The sequence below is a fragment of the Vidua chalybeata genome, chromosome 24, assembly GCF_026979565.1.
Source record: "Vidua chalybeata isolate OUT-0048 chromosome 24, bVidCha1 merged haplotype, whole genome shotgun sequence".
Taxonomy (NCBI): Eukaryota; Metazoa; Chordata; class Aves; order Passeriformes; family Viduidae; genus Vidua; species Vidua chalybeata.
Genome location: NC_071553.1, coordinates 4,084,935 through 4,105,807, shown reverse-complemented (window position 1 = coordinate 4,105,807; position 20,873 = coordinate 4,084,935). Strand labels below are relative to the sequence as shown.

Genomic DNA, 20,873 nt, shown 5'->3' with positions numbered 1-20,873 from the left:
TAATAAATCCATTAGTTATGCAGATTCAACAGCTGGTAAGTGACGGGTGAGCCTGGAAAACAAATTCCTGCCAAATTCCAGGAGCTCTCCCCTTGAATTTTGAGCAAAAGATTGAAAATTCTCTTGAAATTAAATAAAAATAAACTGCCCCAACTTGGATTCTTCCAGAGGGCTAGGAGAGAGGAAGGAGAGGAATTCATGAGGGACAGATCCGGGGTGAATCAATCCCAAGCCACAAAATGTTGTTTTTCCAGCTTATAAATCACTCATAAATAAAATTTTTTTAACAAGGCTTCCTTGCTGCTTTTCCCACACGGCTAAAAGGAGGAATAACCCAAAAATAAATTGATTTTTTTTGCTGGAATTTTTTTGCCTTAAATCCCTCAGGATTGCTGGCAATGCTCCAAGTGCAGGAAATTCAACTCTCCGGGGAAAAGGTACTGCTTCCGCTGCTGGGCCCTGCGCAAGGACTGGTACCGGGACTGCCCCAAACTGCCCCATTCCCTGTCCCTTTCCAACATCAATTCCATGGAAAACCAGGAGCAGGATGAAGGGATGGACGTCCCAGACTGCAGGAGGACGATCTCAGCCCCGGCTGGCCAACCCAAACACCTTTTCCTGGCAGAAAGCAAACCCCGTGCAGATCCCGGCGGCTCCATCGAGTCCTTGGATTTGGCGCGGGACGGGAAAAATCGGGATTTTGCCAAGCTGAAGAAAGAGGAGGAGGTGGAATCTCTGGAGAGCATCAAAACTCTGCTGAATCCCTGCTTCCTGTGCCAGCACAGGCCTCGGGATGGGAATATTGTCCACGGAAGGACTGCTCACCTGGTGGCCTGTTTCAGGTGTGCCAGGATGCTGAAGAAGAAGAGATCGCCGTGTCCCGTATGCAGGAAGGAGATCAAGATGGTCATCAGGATCTTCATGGGGTAGGGAGACTTCCTGCCCCTAAAGTAACCCCAAAATCTGACTTTTTGCACTCAAACCCCCATTGCGGTGCGTGCAGGAAGGAGATCAAGGTGACCATCAGGATCTTCATAAAATAACCCCAAAATCTGGGTTTTTGCACTCAAACCCCTGTTGTGGTGTGTGCAGGAAGGAGATCAAGATGGTCATCAGGATCTTCATAAAATAACCCCAAAATCTGGATTTTTGCACTCAAACTCCTATTGTGGTGTGTGCAGGAAGGAGATCAAGGTGACCATCAGGATCTTCATAAAATAACCCCAGAAAGATGATTTTTGCACACAAATCCCAATTTCATTGTGTGCAGGAAGGAGGTCAAGATGGTCATCAGGATCTTCATGGTGTAGCAGGATCTTCTGACCCTAAAATAATTCCAAGAAGGGGTGTTTTGCACTCAAATCCCAATTTCAGTGTGTGCAGGAAGGAGATCAGGATGGCCATCAGGATCTTCATGGACCTACTACTAAAATAACCCCAAAAATAGATTTTTTTGCACGAAACCCCCAATTGCAGAGCTCGGTCTGCAGGATCAAGATGGTCATCGGGATCTTTATGGGATAGCAGGGCCTTCTGCTCCTAAAATAACCCCAAAATGAAGATTTTTGCACTCAAACCCCAATAGCAAAGCTCAGCCAGTGAAACCAAAGAAGACAAAGATTTAATCCCACCAAGAATCCTCTGCAGGATCTGCTTTTCCATGGAAATCACCTCAAGATCAAAACCCCAACTTGGAAATTTTCCCAATTTCCCATCTTCAGCCTGATTTTATCCCTTGGGATTCTTTCTCCTGACCCAGAACAGCAGATGTGGGAAAAATTGAAACCTTTGGAATGTTTTTTTTTTTTCCCATAAATCCTGACTTGTGCAATTCCTCTGGAGCCGAGAGATATAAAACAGAAATAAATATTTATGGTGGGAGGGCAGGGGATTTGTTTTGGAGAGAAGAAAAATAACTTTATTCCTAAGTGTTTTATTGTTTAAGGTTGGCAGGGTGAAGAATTCCTTGCTCCCAGATGGGAAATAAATCCAAGTTTTTAATCCACACCTCTCAGGTCACAAATGAGATGGAAAAATAATAATGATGTTATATTTTTCTTTCTTCTTGGGCTCTTTAATTTCTATTTCTTTTTTTTTGTGTATTTAAATCTATTCTGTGTCACCTCTGTCCAGCAGGATTCAATTCCAGCAGCTTTGGGATATTTTGGGATGTTCCACCTGCCCTCACCTATCCTTTAGGCTAAAACAATACTCATTTTTTAGTGAAAAGTGGCTTTAAAAACAAAACACATTATTTTTGGGAATAAAATAATTCCTTTAAAGCCCCATTTTTCCCCTTTCCAGGCAGAGTTTTTCCCCTTTCCAGGCAGATTTTTTTCCATTTCCAGGAAAATTTTTCCCTCTTTTCAGGCAGGTACTTCCTCTTTTCAAATACATTTTTTTCCTCTTTCCAGACAGATTTTCCCCTTTTTTAGGAAATTTTCTGGAATTTTTAGGAATTTTTTTCCCGTATCCAGGCCGGTTTTTCCCCTTCCAATGTCTGCAAAATCCCTTGGGAATGGCAGCAGTAAATCCTCTGGATTTGACCCTTTGTTCTCCAGTCCATTCCCAATCCCATTTCCTCTGACATTCCCCTGGGATCACCCACCCGGTCCCCGTGACAATTCCGAGCGGAGTTTTTCTCCCTTTTCCAGCTGTTTTTCGGGATCAGGGCTCCCGGAGAAGGTGGAGCTCACTAGAGGGCACCCACGCCCAGCTCCTGCTGCTCTCCCTGCTTCCAGGATCCACATTCCCGGCTGGAAAAGGTGCTCAGGGACACCATCCCATGGCTGGGGGTTGGTTTTCCTGATTTTCCAAACCCACAAATCCAAGGTTTCCCCCTATCCCAAATTCCAGCGGTGCATCTCAACATTCCCAGGTTTTTTTTCCTACTTCCTCCCCTCTTCCTGTTTTTCTTCTTTTTTTTTTTTTTTTTTTCTCCCCTGGTTTACCCTTTATCCACAAAACTTTTGGGATCTTGTGGGATCCAAGATCCATCCAGCCCCACAGGGAAGTGTCACCGTCACCATTTCCCATTCTTCTAATCCCAAATCCTCCCTTCCTGCTTCCCCCTGGTGACAGCAGTGGCAGAGCAGGGGGTGACACTTGGTTTGATGATCCAAACACTCCTAAAAACCCCCAGAAATAACCCCAAACTCCACACAGATCCCAAAGGAAAAAAAACCTGTTTGTTTTAGGGTTTTTTTCAGGTTTTTCTTGTATTTCCAAAGCAGGGACTGTCCAGCGGGGGAAGTGACACTGGGATTGCTTTGTTTGATGATCCCAAGGCTCCAAAAAAGAAACCCCAGACCCCACACAGATCCAAAGGAAGAAACCTCTTCTTTTTAGGGTTTTTAAGGGTGGTTTTTTTTGTATTTCCAAGGCAAGGACTGTCCAGTGAGGGAGGTGACACCTCTGGGGTGTCCCTGGTGCCAGGGGGACGCAGATTTGGGGTTCCTTTTATGGCTCTTCACCCGCTCGGGGCATCGTCCCCACAGCGTTCTCCATCCCCTCCCATCTTCCCAGCGGGTTTTTTTGAAATCCATGGCCAAATCCAGCCCCTCCACACGGATCCAGGACCACCAGAGGCTCCTCTCCCATGGATCCTGAGGCTCCTCATGTCCACGAAATCCCATTTTTTCCCCACCGTCCGTCTTTTTTTTTTTTTTTTGCTAAAAAACCCTTTCCCGCCTCCCCACCCACCCCAAAATCCCGTTGAACCCCCCCCCAAAATCCGTCCTCCCTCAGCACTCCAGGGGCGCCGCCTGCACCTCCACGGCCAGGAGGTGTCCCCGGGGCTGCACGGGATAAACCACACGCACAGCCCCGGCCCTTCGGAGCGATTCCCGCCGGGCTCCGGCGCGCGCCGCCGCCCCCAGGAGCAGCAGGCACAGCAGCAGCGCCGCCACCAGCGTCCCCTGTCCCCACGGCATCCCCCGCGTGGCCTCTTTAGTCCTGGCGGTGACACAGGCCACCCTGACCGGCGGTGCCACCAAGGTGACGTGCAGGCACGCCCGGTACTCGGTGTCGGGGCGCAGCCGGGTGACGTTGAAGCTGTGGGTGCCCGCCGGGACCCGCGCCGCGCCCAGCCGCGAGCCCAGCGCCGAGCTGGCCCACGTGAGGTTGGAGGAGACGGCGTTGAGGCACGGCCGCCAGGCCAGCAGGACGTGGTGGGGCTGGACGTCCACCACCAGCAGCTCCAGCTCGGCCTGGCCCAGCGGGAAGGAGCGGTTGACCAGCACGCGGACGCCGCGGGTGTCGGCGCCCAGCAGGTTGTGAGCCACGCACGTGTAGAGCCCGGCCTCGCGCGCCGCGATCCCGCGGATCTCCAGTGTCCCCTCGGAGTGCACCTTGAACTTCCCGTCGTCCCCGAAGGGCAGCAGCTTCACCCCGGCCGGCGTCACCCAGTAAATCTCCGGCTCCGGCTCCGCCAGCGCCCGGCAGTGCAGGGCCACGTTGTCACCGACCTCGGCCTCCAGGCGCGCCGGGACGCTGCGGGCGGAGATGAGCGGCAGGCACTGCTCCGTCATCTCCCGGAAAGGGACGTCGCGGATGTGGCGGCGCTGGAGGTCGGGGGGCTCGGCGCAGAGCGTGGACTGGGGCTCGATGAAGCGCACGCGGGGCCGGGTGCTGTTGACCCAGCGGATGACGCAGTCGCAGCGCAGGGGGTTCCCGTGGATGCTGATCTCCTGCAGGTTGGGCAGCGACTCCACCGTCTGCCGGTGCAAGGCACTTAGGGCGTTGTTGTTGAGCATCAGCGTCTCCAGCTGCGGAAGGTGCTGGAAGGCCTTGGGGTGGATGAAGGACAGCTTGGGGTTGTTGGTGACGTCCAGCTTGGTCAGCTCGGGGAGGTTGATGAGGGCGAACTGGTCGATGGACACCAGCTCGTCCATGTTGTTGAGGCCCAGCTCCTTGAGGTGCAGCATGTTGGTGAAGTCGCTCTGCTTCACCCTCTGCAGCGGGTTCTTGTTCAGATCCAGGAATTTCAGGCCGGGCACCTGCTGCAGAGCCCTCTTGGGGACATCTGCCAGCTTGTTGTCGTAGAAGGAGAGGCTCTCCAGGCTCCTCAGCCCTTCCAGGGCGTAATCCGAGATCTCCCGCAGCTGCATCCCGGCCAGCACCAAACTCCGCAGGTTGCCCAGGGGCCGGAAATTCATGTCCAGGATGGCGTCCACCTTGTTCCCCCCGACCATGAGGATCTCCAGGCTGGGCAGCGTCTGGAACCAGCGGCTGTCCAGCGTCCTCAGCAGGTTGGAGTTGAGGTGGAGCCGCAGGAGGCTGCCCAGGCCGGCGAAGGCGCGGGGGGCGATGCTGCGGAGCCGGTTGTGGTTCAGGTAGAGCTCCTGAAGGTTCCCCAAGCCCGGGAAGCTGCTGTCGGGCAGCTCGGAGAGCTGGTTCTCCTCCAGGTGCAGGCTGAGCAGCTGGGGCATGTTCCTGAGCCCGAAATCCCAGATGTCGGAGAAGCTGTTCTGCGACAGATCCAGCTCCGACAGGTTCCGCAGGTAGCCCAGCTCGCCCTGCTCCAGCCTGGCGATGTTGTTGCTCTGCAGCAGCAGGGTCTGGGTGCCCTCGGGCAGCTCCGGGGGCACCGAGGTGATGAAGAGGTCGTTGCAGTCCACCGTGGCCGCCTCGCGGTAGGCAGAGCGGGGCGTGTACCAGGGCCGGATCTGGCACGCGCAGCGCGGGGGACACGCCACGCGCCAGGGCACCGTGGGCATGGCGCTGGCGGCCACCACGCACAGCAGGAGGCAGCTGGGCTGGAGGCCTCTCATTTTGGGCTGGAGAAGGTCACAGGGAGCATCCAGAGCTGGCCGCGGCGTGACAGCGGTGACGGCGAGGCGGGGACGGCGCCTGTGGCGGGAGATGCTCCATGCGAGCCCCTGGAAGCGTCGGGCCCTGCCTGGCACCCCCGAAATGGGAGCTCAGAGCGCTGGGGGCACCTCAGTCAGAGCTGGGCCTCTTCTTCCTCTCCAAAGGAGTCGTTCCTGTGCTCGGCTGCATCTTCCGGGCTCCTCCTCGGGGTCATTCCTGGAAAAGCAGCAGAGTTGGGTTAGAGGAGGGTTTGGGCTCGTGGGGAACAAGGGGCAGGGACAAGGGACAGGTTGGGGAGGTAAAAACCTGAGGATGGCACCCCCAGGACCCTGCCCGGGACCCCCAGTGCCCTCAAAACTGCCCAGCAAATCCATGAATTCTGTTCTATATCCGTGGCATTCACTGTGCCCTTCCATCTGAGAGAACCTGGGGGGAATTATCCCATGGAATCTGCCCAGGATCCCCAGAACAAATCCATGAATTCCACTTTATATCAGTGGCATTTTCTGTGCCTTCTCATCCCAGAAAATCTGGGTGGAATTATCCCATGGAATCTGCCCAGGACCCCCAGCAGCCCCTGAATCTGTGGCTGAGCAGAGCCAGAGCTGTGGGAGTTGGGAATAATTTTCCATGGGAATAATTTTCCGTGGAAATAATCTTTGTGCAGGCTCTGCTCCCTGCTCCTCACCCTCCCCAGCTCCAAATTCCCCCATCCAGGAGCTCCAGCCCCATTTGCAGCCCTCCAATGGGATATTCCTTAGGGAAAAACATCCCCCAAACACCGGGAATTCTCAGGGTGGGGCTGGGGTGGGTTTGAACCCCCCGGCATCTCCTGCCCCTCTCCCAATCCATGATTTCCTCCAGCTCTCCCGCCCAATGCTGACCCCAATCCAACCTTTTTTTTCCCCTTAAAAGCCTCTCACCCAGCAGGGGAAAAAAAAAAAAAAACCAAAAAAAAACCCATTAAAAGAGTGGAAAAAGCAAAGTTTCAGTTTTATCCCCGTTGTGCTCTCCCTGGAAAGGGCTCCCGAGCCGAGTTTATTCCACATCCACTCCTCCCGGATCGATCCCGCTCTTTTCCCTCCTTCCCTGCTGCTTTGAAAGCGGCTCCTGCAGAAGCAGCATGAAGGAAAGGATGGATCCATCGATTCCCGCTTCCCTCTGATGGATCCACACCTTTCCTTTTAAGTGCTCCGGCGTTTTCGGGTCTGTAAAAGTCTCCAGCTGTTCAAATATCTCAGGAATCTTTTCTCCTTAAAAAACAAATATTATGGAGGAATTTGGGGGGGTTTTATTTCTTTTCTTTGAGGTGTGGAGGAAAAGCTGGAAAAGGCGCCTGGTTCCAACCCTGGTTTTCCAGGGAAAACCCCTCCAGCTGTGCTGGTTTTGTCCATAATTGGATTTTATCCCGTTTTTCCCAGCACAGGGCAGGGTTGCAGCACGGCTGCCTGGGAGAAATCTTGGATACGGGAAAATCCAGGGGATTGTGTGAGTCACAGGATGGGAACTTGTGGGGAAATGGTGGATTTGGGAAAACTTGGGGCTAAAATTCATGGAAAGGAGCAAACTGGGAGACAAGGAAGAGCTTTGGCAGTGAGTGATCCCAGCTGAGGGGGAGAAATCCCAGGAAAGGATGGGGCTGATCCCGCTCTGCCTGGGAAGCAGCTCCCGGAATTCCTGCAGGGGTGGTGGCACCTCCAGCCTGGTGGGGACAGGGTGGCCCTGCCCGCTGTCGCTGCTGGTCCCGTGTGCGACATTCCCGAGGGATGGCGGCTCCCAGGGCCTCACTGGGGGAGATCTTGGAGTGAGCTGAGCTTGGGGCTGCTCTTCAGCTTCTCCAGCTTTTCCAGCTTCTCCATCTTCTCTGCAGTCCCTGGATTCCTCAGCTTCTCCATCTTGGGATTCCCCAGCTTCTCCATCTTTTCTGGATTCCCCATTTTCCCCAGCTTCTCTGGCTTCTCCATTTCCCCCATTTTCTTCCATTTCTCCAGTTTTTCCATGTTCTCCTCCATGTTCTCCTCCATGTTCTCCTCCATGTTCTCCTCCATGTTCTCCTCCATCTTCTCCTCCATCTTCTCCTCCATCTTCTCCTCCATCTTCTCCTCCATCTTCCCCATTTTCTCCAGCTTCCCCAGCTTCTCCCATTTTTCCGTCTTCCCCAGCCTCTCCAGCTCCACCACACGCCGGGCACAGTGGGACCTTCCCGTCCCTGTCACCCCCCGGCACGGGCAGATGGGAAGTGGCCCTCGGATGCTGTGGGAAAATCCTTCCCTCACCCATTCCCGTTTTTCCATCTCCACCCAGCCCCTGGGGGGAGTTGGATGCTGGGAGCAGGATCCTGCCTGGGGGGGGGAGGGAATTACCATGGGATTTGTGGAATCCTGGAATGGTTTGGGGTTGGAAAGGACCTTAAATCCCATCCAGTGCCATGGGTAAGGAATTCCCACTATCCCAGAGTGCTCCAGCCCGGCCTGGGACTCTGCCAGGGATGGGGCAGCCACAGATTCTGTGGGAATTTGCAGGCTGGGAATGAGTCAGGAATCCTGAAATTGGGATTTTTTAATGGAATCCTGGAGTGGTTTGGGTTGGAAGATCTCAAGGATCATCCCATTCCCAGCCCTGCCCTGGGCACGGACACTTCCCATGATCCCAGGGTGCTCCAGCCTGGCCTGGGACACTCCCAGGGATGGAGCAGCCACGGATTCTGTGGGAATTCCATCCCAGCTCCTCCCAGGGGCGGATTTCATCCCAAAATCCCACTGAAACAAGGAAACCTGGACTCCCCAGCATCTCCCAACTCCGAGCAAACCCCGGCGCGGGAACGGCGCCGAGCTCCCGGCTGGAACCTCGGCAGGGAAAATGAACGGAGAAAGGAAGGGAAGAAGGAGAAATCAAAAGGGACAAAGGAGAAATACAGGGAAAAAGGAGAAATACAAGAGAAAAGGAGAACTATAGGGGAAAAGGAGGAATACAAGGAAAAAGGAGAAATATAAGGAAAAAGGACAAATACAGGGGAAAAGGACAAATACAAGGAAAAAGGACAAATACAAGGAAAAATGAGAATGTAAAGGGAGAAAAGAGAAATGAAGGGACAAAAAAGAAATAAAACGGGACAAAGGACAAATGCAAGGGGAAAGGAGAAATAAATAAAGGGATGAAGGAGAAATAAAGGACAAAGAAGAAATGAAGGGACTGAGAAGAGATAAAGAGAGGGACAAAGGAGAAATAAATAAAGGGATGAAGGAGAAATAAAGGACAAAGAAGAAATGAAGGGACAGAGAAGAGATAAAGAGAGGGACAAAGGAGAAATAAATAAAGGGATGAAGGAGAAATAAAGGACAAAGAAGAGATAAAGAGAGGGACAAAGGAGAAATAAATAAAGGGATGAAGGGCCCCGAATGTCGCCGGCACCGTGGCAACCGCCCCCCCTCGCCCCTCATCTGTATGCCCGGGCCGAGCCCCGCGGCCGCCGCGGCTCCATGGAAACCCCGAGCTCCGGGAGCCCCGGGCTGGAGGTGGGAGATGGGTTCGAGGAGCTGCCGCAGGGAAAGCTTCGTGTCTCGGCGGCGTTTTCAGACATTCCGCGCGGTTTTGGTGCTCGGCGGTTGCGGGGCTGCGTGTTCCCGAGGCGGGGGGTTGGGAGGGTTTTTCTGGGATGGGAGGGTTTGCTTGGAATATGAGAGTTTTCCTGGAATATGAGGGTTTTACTGGGATACGAGGCTGTTCCTGGCATGGAAGGGTTTTCCTGGAATTAAAAGGTTTTTCCCAGGACGGGAAGGTATTCCTGGAATATGGAAGTTTTCCTGGGATATAAGGCTGTTCCTGGAATATGAGAGTTTTCCTGAAATAAGAGGATTTTCCTGGGATAACAGGATTTTCCTGGGATACGAGGCTCTTCCTGGAATGGAAGGGTTTTCCTGGAATTACAAGGCTTTTCCCAGGCCGGGAAGGTATTCCTGGAATATGGAAGTTTTCCTGGAATATAAGGCTGTTCCTGGGATGGGAGTGTTTTCCTGGGATCCGAGGGTTTTCCTGGGATACGAGGCTGTTCCTGAAATGTGAGAATTTTCCTGGAATTACAAGGCTGTTCCTAGGATGGGAAGGTTTTCCTGGGGTACCAGGCTGTTCCTGGAATATGAGAGTTTTCCTGAAATAAGAGGATTTTCCTGGGATACGAGGCTGTTCTTGGGATGGGAGGGTTTTCTTGGAATATGAGAGTCTTCCTGGAATATGAAGGTTTTCCTGGGATACGAGGCTGTTCCTGGGATGGAAGGGTTTTCCTGGAATTGCAAGGCTTTTCCCAGGATGGGAAGGTTTTCCTGGGATATTCCTGGGATGGGAAGGTTTTCCTGGGATGGGAAGGTTTTCCTGGGATAAGAGGCTGTTCCTGGGATACGAGGCTGTTCTTGGGATGGGAGGGTTTTCTTGGAATATGAGAGTTTTCCTGGAATATGAAGGTTTTCCTGGAATTACAAGGCTTTTCCCAGGATGGGAAGGTTTTCCTGGGATGTTTCTGGGATGGGAAGGTTTTCCTGGGATGTTCCTGGGATGGGAAGGTTTTCCTGGGATACCAGGCCATTCCCACCCCCCTTTCCAGCAGCTTCACCCCCCTAAACCCAACACCAGCCCCGAGGGTGACGCGATGTCCCCACACGTGTCCCCGTGTGCCACCCTGTGTCAGCCTCCAGCTGCCATTTTGGGATGTTATTCCCTAAAAAAAAAAAACCAAACAACATTTCCACGAGTCAGGGAACACCTGGCAAAGTCCCTGCCGAGGTCTGAGCTGGGATTTTTGCTCGGGAAAAGCAACTTTGGAAGCGTTTCCTCGGAGCTTTTCCCAGCGGAAGGAGGGTGCGTTTAGATGGGATTTTGGGAAGGAATCCTTCCCTGCCAGGGTGGCGAGGCCCTGGCACAGCTTTCCCCACCCCGGGAAGTGTCCAAGGCCGGGCTGGACAGGGTTTGGAGCCACCAGGATCGGCAGAATCCGCTCCAAACCCACCAGCACCGCCACACTGCTCCGCCACCTTTTCCAGCGATTTCTCCCCCCACTTAATCCTTGTTTTGTGCACAAGGATGGGATTTTTAATTTTTTTTTCCCCCCATCCTCCTGCCTCTCCGCGGGCAGAGAGGGCGATAACGTGATTCCTGATATTCCTGCTTGTCTGGGAGGCAGCCAGGAGATAAAAACGCAGCCGGGAGCAGCGAAGAGCTCGGGGGGCAGCGGCCGCCTCTTATCGGCGCTTCCCGGCCTCTCTCCGGCTGGAATTTAATGAGCAGGGCTGGGAAATCAGCCTGGTGTGTGCTCATCCGGGCGCTTCCAGCCTCTGGAATTGTTGTCCCGGCTCTGGAATTGTTGTCCCGGCTCTGGAATTGTTGTCCCGGCTCTGGAATTGTTGTCCCGGCTCTGGAATTGTTGTCCCAGCTCTGGAATTGTTGTCCCGGCTCTGGAATTGTTGTTTTGCCTCTGGAATTGTTGTCCCTGCTCTGGAATTGTTGTTTTGCCTCTGGAATTGTTGTCCCTGCTCTGAAATTGTTGTTTTGCCTCTGGAATTGTTGTCCCGGCTCTGGAATTGTTGTTTTGCCTCTGGAATTGTTGTCCCGGCTCTGGAATTGTTGTTTTGCCTCTGGAATTGTTGTCCCTGCTCTGGAATTGTTGTCCCGGCTCTGGAATTGTTTTGCCTCTGGAATTGTTGTTTTGCCTCTGGAATTGTTGTCCCAGCTCTGGAATTGTTTTGCCTCTGGAATTGTTGTCTCGTCTCTGGAATTGTTGTTTTGCCTCTGGAATTGTTGTCCCTGCTCTGGAATTGTTGTCCCGGCTCTGGAATTGTTTTGCCTCTGGAATTGTTGTCTCAGCTCTGGAATTGTTGTTTTGCCTCTGGAATTGTTGTCTCGGCTCTGGAATTGTTGTTTTGCCTCTGGAATTGTTGTCTCGGCTCTGGAATTGTTGTCCTGGCTCTGGAATTGTTTTGCCTCTGGAATTGTCCCAGCTCTGGAATTGTTGGTTTGCCTCTGGAATTGTTGTCTCGGCTCTGGAATTGTTGTCCTGGCTCTGGAATTGTTTTGCCTCTGGAATTGTCCCAGCTCTGGAATTGTTGGTTTGCCTCTGGAATTGTTGTCCCGGCTCTGGAATTGTTGTCCCGGCTCTGGAATTGTTGGGTTTTTTTTGGTTGTGGTTTTTCCCCCTCCAAACGCTCCCGCGGGTTCCTGTGGCTTCCCCGATCCCGGCTCAGCCTGCAGCCTGGGAAAAAAGGGGCAGAATTCGGCCCTCCCGGCTGCAAACTGCACATTCCAGAGGGGTTGGGATCCCGCAGTCATTCCCTAGGGATCGCACATCCCATCCCGCGGGACGCCGAGGGAGCGTTGGGGATGCTCAGGTCCCTGGGCTTGGTCCCTTCTCTAAAATTCAGCTTTTGGAGTTCGGCCTTTCCAAAGGTTCATTCCTGGCGGGATAAATCCCCCGGGATTTTCCCGGCCTTTCTCCCTCCTCCGCTTGGAAAAATCGGGAGCGGGGCCTCATCAGGGAGCAGCGCCGGGGAGGGGACAGCGACAGCTCCTGGGGTGGCTTCCAGCTCTTCCCGGGACATCCCGGACCGCGGCCGGGATCAGGAGGGGATCCGGGAGTGAAATCCAGGAGTGAAATCCATGAGGATCGTCCCTCCCTGCCCCCGCAGGAGCTGCCTCGGGGTGGCACAAAAGCCCCGGAGGCGACAGCTTTGTCCCCTGCGTGTGGCGCTGTGGGAAGCCTCAAAGCCATGATTTTCAGCCAGGAAACCTCGAATCCATGATTTTCAGCCGGGAAACCTCGAATTTGTGATTTTCAGCCGGGAAAGCCTCAAAGCCATGATTTTCAGCCAGGAATCCCTGGAGCCATCTCATTTTATCCCTGAGCCTCAGGCCATGGGGTTTACCTGGAGCATTTGGAATTGTCCAAATTCCACGGGGAAAAAAGCTGGCTGAGCTCTGCCCCTGGAGAAATCCGGGACTAGGGGGATGGAATTTCAGCTGGATTGTCCTTCCCTCTGGAAAATCCAGGTTTTTTTACCCCCCTGAGCAGCGCTGGGCTGCAGCTCTCTGCATTTTTGGGAGCAGCTCCAGCTCCTGGCAGCGGCTCCGGGCTGCAGCAGGAGCTGAACTCCGGCTGTGCCTGCGGATCCCCGATCCCAAATCCCACATTTCCAACAGCAAATAAGAACATTCCAGGAAGAAAGGGGATGGGGGAGGAGGAAAAAACTGATTTTGGGGTATTTATCCCCCTGCCACCTCTTTTTTTTTTTTATGATTTGCAGAGCCTTAGCTCGTTTTTCCTCCCACACAGGGCTGGTTCCATGGAATTTCCCAATCCGGCCCCTTCCCATCCGGGCAGAAGAGGTCGCAGGTGCATTCCCAGAATATTTCCCAGAAATACATTGGGAATGGATGAGGAATGGATCAGACAATGGATCTCACCTGCTGGGGAACACCAGGATCTCCATCCCATCCCATCCCATCCCATCCCATCCCATCCCATCCCATCCCATCCCATTCCCTACAGGAGCTGTGGGATTTTGCCGGGACCAAGCCGGGTTTTCCAATCCGGTGGGTGCAGGGGGAAGGCTCAGGATCCACATCCCGCTGGAAAATCCCTCTCTGGGAGCCCAGGGAAGGGCTCAGCTCCCCAGAATTCCATAAAAGCAGCGCTGCTCCTCGCAGGGCACAGCAGGGACGCTGCTGTGTCATTCCCAGCGACCTTCCCAGCGGATCGGGAACGATCGATAATTAATTCCTCATTAACGCCGCCTCATTTGCAGAGCAGCTCCCCCCAAACCTCCCCCGCCTTCCCCTTCCCCCTCCAAGGGCAGCGGGATGGGGACAGGACGCTCCCGGGAATGTCAAAGGATTTGAGCTCCCAAATCCACGTGGTTTTCCATGAATTGTGGGATCCAGAGGACACAGGGGCCGGGGAGCGCGTCCCGAGCAATCCGCTCCCACTGGGGCGCTGGAAACGCTGCAGAAGGCGGCTCCCGGCATTCCAGGATCCTGGATTGGGGAAAAACCTCCCAGCCCCCAGATCCGGAGGCTGGGAATGGCCGGGAGCGCGGCCCCTCGGGGTGTTTTGGGAAGAAATATTCCTGCGGCGCGGCATTGGTGTGGGATTCCCTCCGGAGGGATAAATCCAGGCTCCTTCCACTTCCCCCAGACAGGGAGGGAGGGCCGGGAGTGGAAATCCAGGTTCTTAAAAGTGGGGAAAAAAAAACCCGGGAATGATTCCCTGGGTGTGATTAAATCCCAACCCATGGAGGGAGCGCTCCTGGTGTTTCTCCAGAGGTTCCTGTGGTTGGGAAGAATGTTCCTGTGGTTGGGAAGAATGTTCCTGTGGTTGGGAGAAATGTTCCTGTGGTTGGGAAGAATGTTCCTGTGGTTGGGAAAAATATTTTTGTGGTTGGTCAAAATGTTCCTGTGGCTCAGCGCTGTTGCTGCAGGTGGGAATGCTGCACAGGGAAGAGGCTGGAGAGGGCTGGAGAACCGGGAATCTCCCTGGAGAACTGGGAATTTTACTGGAGAACTGGAAATTCTGCTGGAGAACCGGGTATCTCCCTGGAGAACTGGGAATCTCACTGGAGAAATGGGAATTCTGCTGGACAACCAGGAATTTCGCTCAGGCGCGGATGCTCCGCCGGGCCCTTCCCGCTTCCAGCTTTTTTGTCTCTCCATCCATGGATGAAACTGCTCCTCCCGGAGGAAGGGGAGGCAGGGATGGGGCAGCGATTCCAGGGAATTGCAGCGTCAGGAATGGGCGCTGGGATGGGGTCACAAAGAGCAGGGAGACTCCCAGGGCTGCTCCCACGGAATTCCAGCTCAGGATGGCACCTGTGGGATCAGAGCCATTCCCAATCCCAGGGAAGCCTCTCCCTGTTTTTCTCCTGGAGCATTCCGGTCTCCTTGGATGCTGGAAAGGCCTGGAATGACCAAACCCCTTGGAATCACATCCCAGCCAGGGGATGTCTGCAGGATCCGGGATTCTCCTGTGGGAGCCGATCCCGCCCTGGGGATCCCTGGATCCCACAGCCGCTGCTCCAGGGCTGGGATGCCTCTGGAATTCCACAAGGACTCTGGAATTCCACAAGGACGCGAGGTCCCGACGGCAGGGGACAGCCCGAGGCGACCCAGCTCCCAATTCCCGACAAATTCCGAGTCTGGAATCGCTGGCCGCAGGGCAGGGCGGAAAGGAGGGAATCTCCAGCAGAAAAAAAAAAACGGGAAAATATCAAATCCAGGCTTTTCAAGCGGATCCAGCCCCACCAAGGAAGGGGAACAACCTCCAGCATCCCGAAAAAAGCCGTGGATCGGCGCGGATGCCAAGGAGTCATTAGGAATCCTAAGGAAAACGTACGGTTGCCATGGCAACTGCCAGGCACGGCTCCGGGGCTGCCTCACCCCCTCCCCGGGCACGGAGCGGATCCGTGGGATGGAGGCAAATCCCTCTGGAAAGGCTCGGGGAGCTGGGGAGGGGATGGAGCAGCGCTGTTTTTATGGAATTTTGGGGGCTGAGCTTCTCCCGGGGCTCCCAGCGAGGGATTTTCCAGCGGGATGTGGATCCTGCGCATCCCCTCTGCGCCCACCGGGTGGAAAAAACCCTCCCTGATTCCCGCAAAATTCCATTTCCAGTTTATCTGGAATAAAATCGTCCCACTGAGCACTGGGAGAGGGGGGGAAAGGGAATTAATCCATGGAGGAAAAACTGGGATGAGCCAGGGTGAGCTCAAACACCGCTGGGTTTGGAGCTGGAGCTGGAACGGCCCTGGAGAAGGAAGGAAAAGCTTTGGAGAGCCAAGGAACATCCCAGCTGCTCATCCCCCTCATTCCCATGGAAAAATCCCTCCGTTTCCAGGGATTCTGCAACAGGAAACAGGAAAACCTGGGAAATGCAGCAGGAAAAGCTGATCCCTGTCCCCATAGACCTCCAGGGCTCCTGATGGAACCAAATCCATTTTCCAAATCCATTTCCAAAATCCATTTCCCAAATCTATTTTCCAAATCCATTTCCTAAATCCCTTTTCCAAATCCATTTCCCAAATCCTCTTCCCAAATCCATCTCCCAAATCCATTTCCCAACACGATTGTGGGCACAGCAGGAGAAATTCCTGCTCTCCCATCTTTTCAGCATCTTGGGAATTCCAGGAAAACTGGGAAAATCCATGGCCAAGCCAGGGAGGACAACCTTGCCCAAGGAAGCAGCTCTTCCCAAGAGGATTTTACTGGGAAAAAGGGAGCCAAGGAATTATTAAAGAGCCATAAAAACAGCTGGAAAATGCCCCGGAAATCCTTTTTTTCCCCCCAAGAATTCCATGGAAAGGGAATTCCAGCGTGGGATTTCAGCGTGGATAGAAATTCAGGGACCTGGAATTCTGAAGGACTGACCCTGATCCTGCCTCTGGGTGCTTCCAAAGGGATGAATCCCGCCAAACTCCGGGAATTCGGGAATGCCGGAGCTTCCCAGAGCCAGGCTTGGTACAACCAATCCCGGGAGCTCGTGGGAGTTGGGAAAAGTGACTCAGAAATGGGACCGAGCTCAGAATTTTCCATGGGAATCCGAACATTCCTGGGAAAAGAGCGGCTCCGCAGCGATTTGCAGATCGGGATCAAAGGCACCGCCCTATTTCCTTTTTTTTTTTTTGGGATTTCAAGGCGAGGGAGAGGCTTTGATGAGGCATCAAACGCCGCTTGGAGCAGCCAAAATATTCCTTGAAATGTAAGGAAAGGGTGACAACCACACCATGGAAAAGCTTTGGAAAAGCTTCTCCTGGCACAGACCAAATCGACGCATTTTTAATTGATCAAAAATAGGAAAAATCCCTTTTTCCCTCCCTTTTTCCAGGTAGAATTTGTACTTTTAATGATTTTTCCCCCCCTCTTTATTCCCAGAGGTTCTGCTGGGAATCAGGGAAGCAAAGCTGCTTTTTTTCCTTCCTAAAAAAGATCTGGATCAGGCTGCTCTGATCCTTTGGGAAAAGATGGTTAAGATGCAAAACCCCTCTTCCTGCTGATTCCAAATTACTCATTTAAAATTCCTTAGTAAAGCCTCTCTCTTCCCCCAAAATCCAATTTTTTTTTTTTTCCCAGCCTGGATTCTCCTCATTTTGGCCACCAGGAAGGACAAAGCACCAGCTCTCAAATTTCACCCGGGATTGATTTTTTTTTTTTTGGTAGGGATCGTTCTAAATTCCATTAAAAATGGGATTTTTAACAGAGACTGGGAGACTCCAGAGCCTGGAGAGGGTCAGGAAGATCCAGAATCATTCCCGGAGGGAAAACCCAGCCTTAATTCCGAGCAGAGCTGGTGAATAATTTATCCTGAATAATTTATCCCAAATAATTTATCCCGAATAATTTATGGATCCAGTCTGGGTGAGAAGAGCCCCAGACTTCAGTCTCAATTAAGGCCTTTGTGAATTGTCTGGGAACGGATCCCAATTTTTCCCATATTTATTTGTTATCCGGGATCGCGCTCCAAACAGAGCCGCCGCACAATTCCTGCTTTTCCCGAGTGTTTGCAAACAGCTCCCACTGCCAGGATTCGGAGGGGGGCCGGGGTTTTCCAGCCCCTATCCCACCTTGGAATCTGTGGGAATTTTCATGGAAATGATCCCCAAGATCTCCTGGATGGATGGAGAGGGGACAGCAAAGGCTCCCGAGGCGATATTCCAAAAAAATCCTGAAACTCAGGCGCTGGATCCGCCTTTTCCAAAGCCTTCCATAAATAAAAGGATGGCCTGGAATGCTGCTGGGAATTCCAGAGGCTGCCTGGGTCCTCCATAAATGGATGCTGGAAGTGGCCAGGTTTATCCAGGTTTATCCCCCGACTCCAGAGCAGCGATCCCAATCCCAAAATTCCACCCCAAAATCCCAGTGCGGGGCTTTATCCGCAGGGAACACCCCCAAATTTCAGGAGTTTTAAACTCATCCCGTTTTCCTGCTCATCCCGATGCCCTGGCGGGAAGCAGAAGCTGGGATTGGGATTCTCCTTCCCGAGCTGGGCTGGGAATTATTGACTTGGGAATAATCCCATAAAACCAAATTCACGGGGGAGAGAGAGATCCCAGCCCTCATTCCAGGGGCTGGAACCTCGGGATTGGGAACAGACAGCGGGAACAGCTCCTTCATGTCCTGGAAAAGGGATCTGGGAGCAGAAGTGGGGGTGGTGATGAATTTTTGTGTCCTGGACTGGCACTTTGGGACATCGGGAATGTCATCCCATGGAATGTCCCAGGGAAGAGAAGAGGCATTAATGACCAGGGTGATCCAGGAGAAAATCTGGGAATAAAGGGGCAGAGCCTCGTGTTTGGGATTCACCTGCACGGGTGGAATTCCCAACCTCTCCCACGCCAGCTCTGGACATTCCCAGCATTCCCCCAATCCCTGTCCTAGGCAGGAAATCCAGGATCACGTCCCTGAACGGCACGGAAATGTTTTTCCAGCTGGAAGCAGGAGCAGGGATGATCCCTGGGCTTCAGGAGAAGGAGCCGTGGCTGGGCAGGGCGGCGGGAGCGCTGCTCCACCTCTGGAATGGGAATTCCATGGGAATGGGAACAGCTCCTCTGAACCCTCAAGGGGGTAATTCCAGCTCAAATTCCCGCGGGGTTTTGGGAAAAGCGAATTCCTGCAGTTCCGAGGCTGGATGGGGTCGGGATGGGGTCGGATCGGGGTCCTGCAGAATTCCTGGCCCTTTTCCCTGTGCCAGAGGGATCCCACAGGCTCTGGGCACGGCTCAGCTCCCGCTTTTCCTTTGTGGATGAGAAGAGAGATCCCATCAAAAGGGAAGGGTTGGGAATGGGAAGAGAAATCCCAGTCAAACAAAAGGGTTGGGAATGGGAAGAGAGATCCCAGCCAAACAAAAGGGTTGGGATTGGGAAGAGAGATCCCAGCTAAAGAAAGAGCTGGGAACGGCTGAGGAGCAGAGGCCGAGCCCGGCCCTCAGATCCCGATCCTGCTCTGCCACTTCCAGCGGTGCCAGCAGGCGACAAAGCCGCTCCCACTGCCCGCAGAGGGGACACGGAGAGCCGGGAATGCCAGGACAAGCCTCAGCAGGGCGGGATCGGCATCCTCTGGCACAGGGAGCCAGGGCTGGAGCCGGGAGGTGCAGCCCCATGTGCCAGGAGTGACCTGAGGGACATCCCAGGACAATCCCCAGGACGGGGAATCTTGTCCTGAGCCTCCTCCTGTCACCGCGGGCTCGGGCTGGGGGAGGCAGGGATGAGCCATTCCCATCCCAGCTTTTCCAGGGGCTCTGCCCACACCCAGCCTGCAGGATCGGGGCTCCGGGCAACGCAGGGCCGGGTCCTGGCTCGGCACCAGCGCCGCGTCCCGAGGAGGGGACACGGAGGGGACACGGGAGGGGACAGAGGTGACACCCGCGTGTGGCTCCGGCGCTGCCAGCCTTGGCACATCCAGGCTGGAGGAAGCGGATCCCGATGGCAGCGCCCACCTGCAGCTCCAGGCACAGCATCCCCGGGAACGCCGCTCCCAGGCGCCTCTCCCGGCCCCCCGCACGCCCCGCGCCCCTCCGGGCTCTCACTGGGACCGGCCCTGCGTGTCCAGGGCTTCTCCCGCTCTTCCTGGTTGCCTCCAATCCCTTTTTCCAGGCTCTGGGAGAAGCCAGGGCCGGGCTGAGCACCGGGAGAGGCGAGGGCAGCGCTGGCTCAGCCACACACGGAGCGCGGGGTCCCTGCCGGCCCCGGGCCCTTTCCCGGAGCGGCTCCCGGGGTCGCCCCGGGGCTCTCCAGGCCGGCGGGGCTCAGCCGCGGGCAGGGCTGGGCTCAGCCCCGGGCAGGGCTGGGCGCTGGCACAGGGACCCGGGCACTGCGGGCGGGTGCAGCCGCGGCGGGGAGGGGCAGGGCTGGGCAGCGGGGGGAGGTAAACACGGCACCGGCACAGAAAGCAGGAAAAATGACATTAAAATGACACCAAAATGACACCACGGCTGTCCCCGACGTGTCCTTTGCCATTGCCTTTGCTGTCCCCCCTCCTCGGCTGGCTGTCCCCTCCCCGGGGTGGCCGAGCAGGTGAAGGAGGGCTGGGCAGGAGCCGCAAGGACCGCGTTCTTTCTCTGTTTCACACCCAATGTCCCTCCCGTCACATTTTCCGCGTCGCTCGGGCACCGAGGGGTTAATGGCCGGGAAGCGCCGCTCCCGCCCGGATCGCATCCTGCCAGCATCCCTGGATTCCAGCCCCGCCGGCGGCTCCGTGACCAGCGCATCACCCCCGGGCCCGCCGCCGTCACCCCCCACTCCCACCCGTGCCGGGCTGAGGATCCGCTCGATCCCGGAGGAGTTTCCAGGAGCGGGATTGCAGCTCCCCGCTGTTACCTGGGATCCATCCCTGCCTGCCTCCCGTCCCTTTATCCCCCCACCCCCGGAGCGCCTCTCTCCGTCCATTCCCTGTTTTCTTCCCCACCCCGTTTATTTCCAAACGCACCATTTCTCCTCAAACCCACCATCGAGCAGGGAAAGCAAAGCTCTGGAATGGGAAAAAAAAAAAAACAAAAAACAAAAAACAACCCCGAGCGAGCTGCCGAGGCGCCGGCTCGGTGCTGCAGAGCGCAGGAGCCCCCCCAAAGTCACCCCCGGCCCAAAACCCAAACCACGGCGGTGGCCCCCAACTCACCCTCCGAGTCTGTCCCCGTCCCCCGGCGCCGCTGTCACCGCCTGCCACCCCCCGCCACAGCTGCCCGCACATCTGGCTCGGCTGGCAGACAAAAGGCCGGGTGGCTTCGGAGCTGTCACCGCTGGCGGGGTCTGTCCTTGTCGTTTAGGACGGGGACAGGGCCAGCAGGACCCTCCGGCCACGCTGACCCTCAGGGCTGGAGGCGGCGGGCAGAGCCCTTCACCCTTCGCTCGCCCGGCGCCTTCGCAGCCGCACAGTCCCCGCTCCCCCTCCTCCTCCTCCTCCTCCTCCCTCTCCTCCCTTCTCCCCTCCCTCCCCAATCCTCCTCCTCCTCACTCCAGCCTTGTCGCCACGACGTGCCACCCACCCGAGGCAGCTCCAGCCTTAACCCCTGCGGCTCTGGCAGCCCCCGCGGCCTCTCC

The 20,873-nt window shown here is 55.0% G+C and overlaps 2 protein-coding genes across 3 annotated transcripts in view; one reads left to right on the top strand and one right to left on the bottom strand.

Annotated features, from left to right (window-relative positions):
* MDM4 (MDM4 regulator of p53) overlaps positions 1-2,057 on the top strand; it is a 23,354-nt gene extending 21,297 nt beyond the window's left edge. The window contains exon 7 of the mRNA XM_053963714.1: positions 388-2,057. Coding sequence (XP_053819689.1) covers positions 388-930 — 543 coding nt within the window. The 3' untranslated portion in view covers positions 931-2,057. The remainder of the gene's footprint in view (positions 1-387) is intronic.
* On the bottom strand, positions 2,031-20,873 carry LRRN2 (leucine rich repeat neuronal 2). Of its 2 annotated transcripts, none has more exons than XM_053963871.1 (2): positions 20,819-20,873; positions 2,031-6,027 (listed from the first exon to the last, which is right to left on the bottom strand). In XM_053963871.1, exon 2 carries the CDS (start codon positions 5,769-5,771, stop codon positions 3,744-3,746), a length of 2,028 nt encoding a protein of 675 aa, XP_053819846.1. In that variant the 5' UTR covers positions 5,772-6,027; positions 20,819-20,873; the 3' UTR covers positions 2,031-3,743. The 2 variants fall into 2 exon arrangements, with proteins under 2 accessions (XP_053819846.1, XP_053819844.1); XM_053963869.1 differs by lacking the exon at positions 20,819-20,873 and adding an exon at positions 20,452-20,705.

Coding starts and splice junctions, on each gene's coding strand:
- LRRN2 (XM_053963871.1), bottom strand. CDS start 5,771: ATGAGAGGCCTCCAGCCCAGCTGCCTCCTGCTGTGCGTGGTGGCCGCC.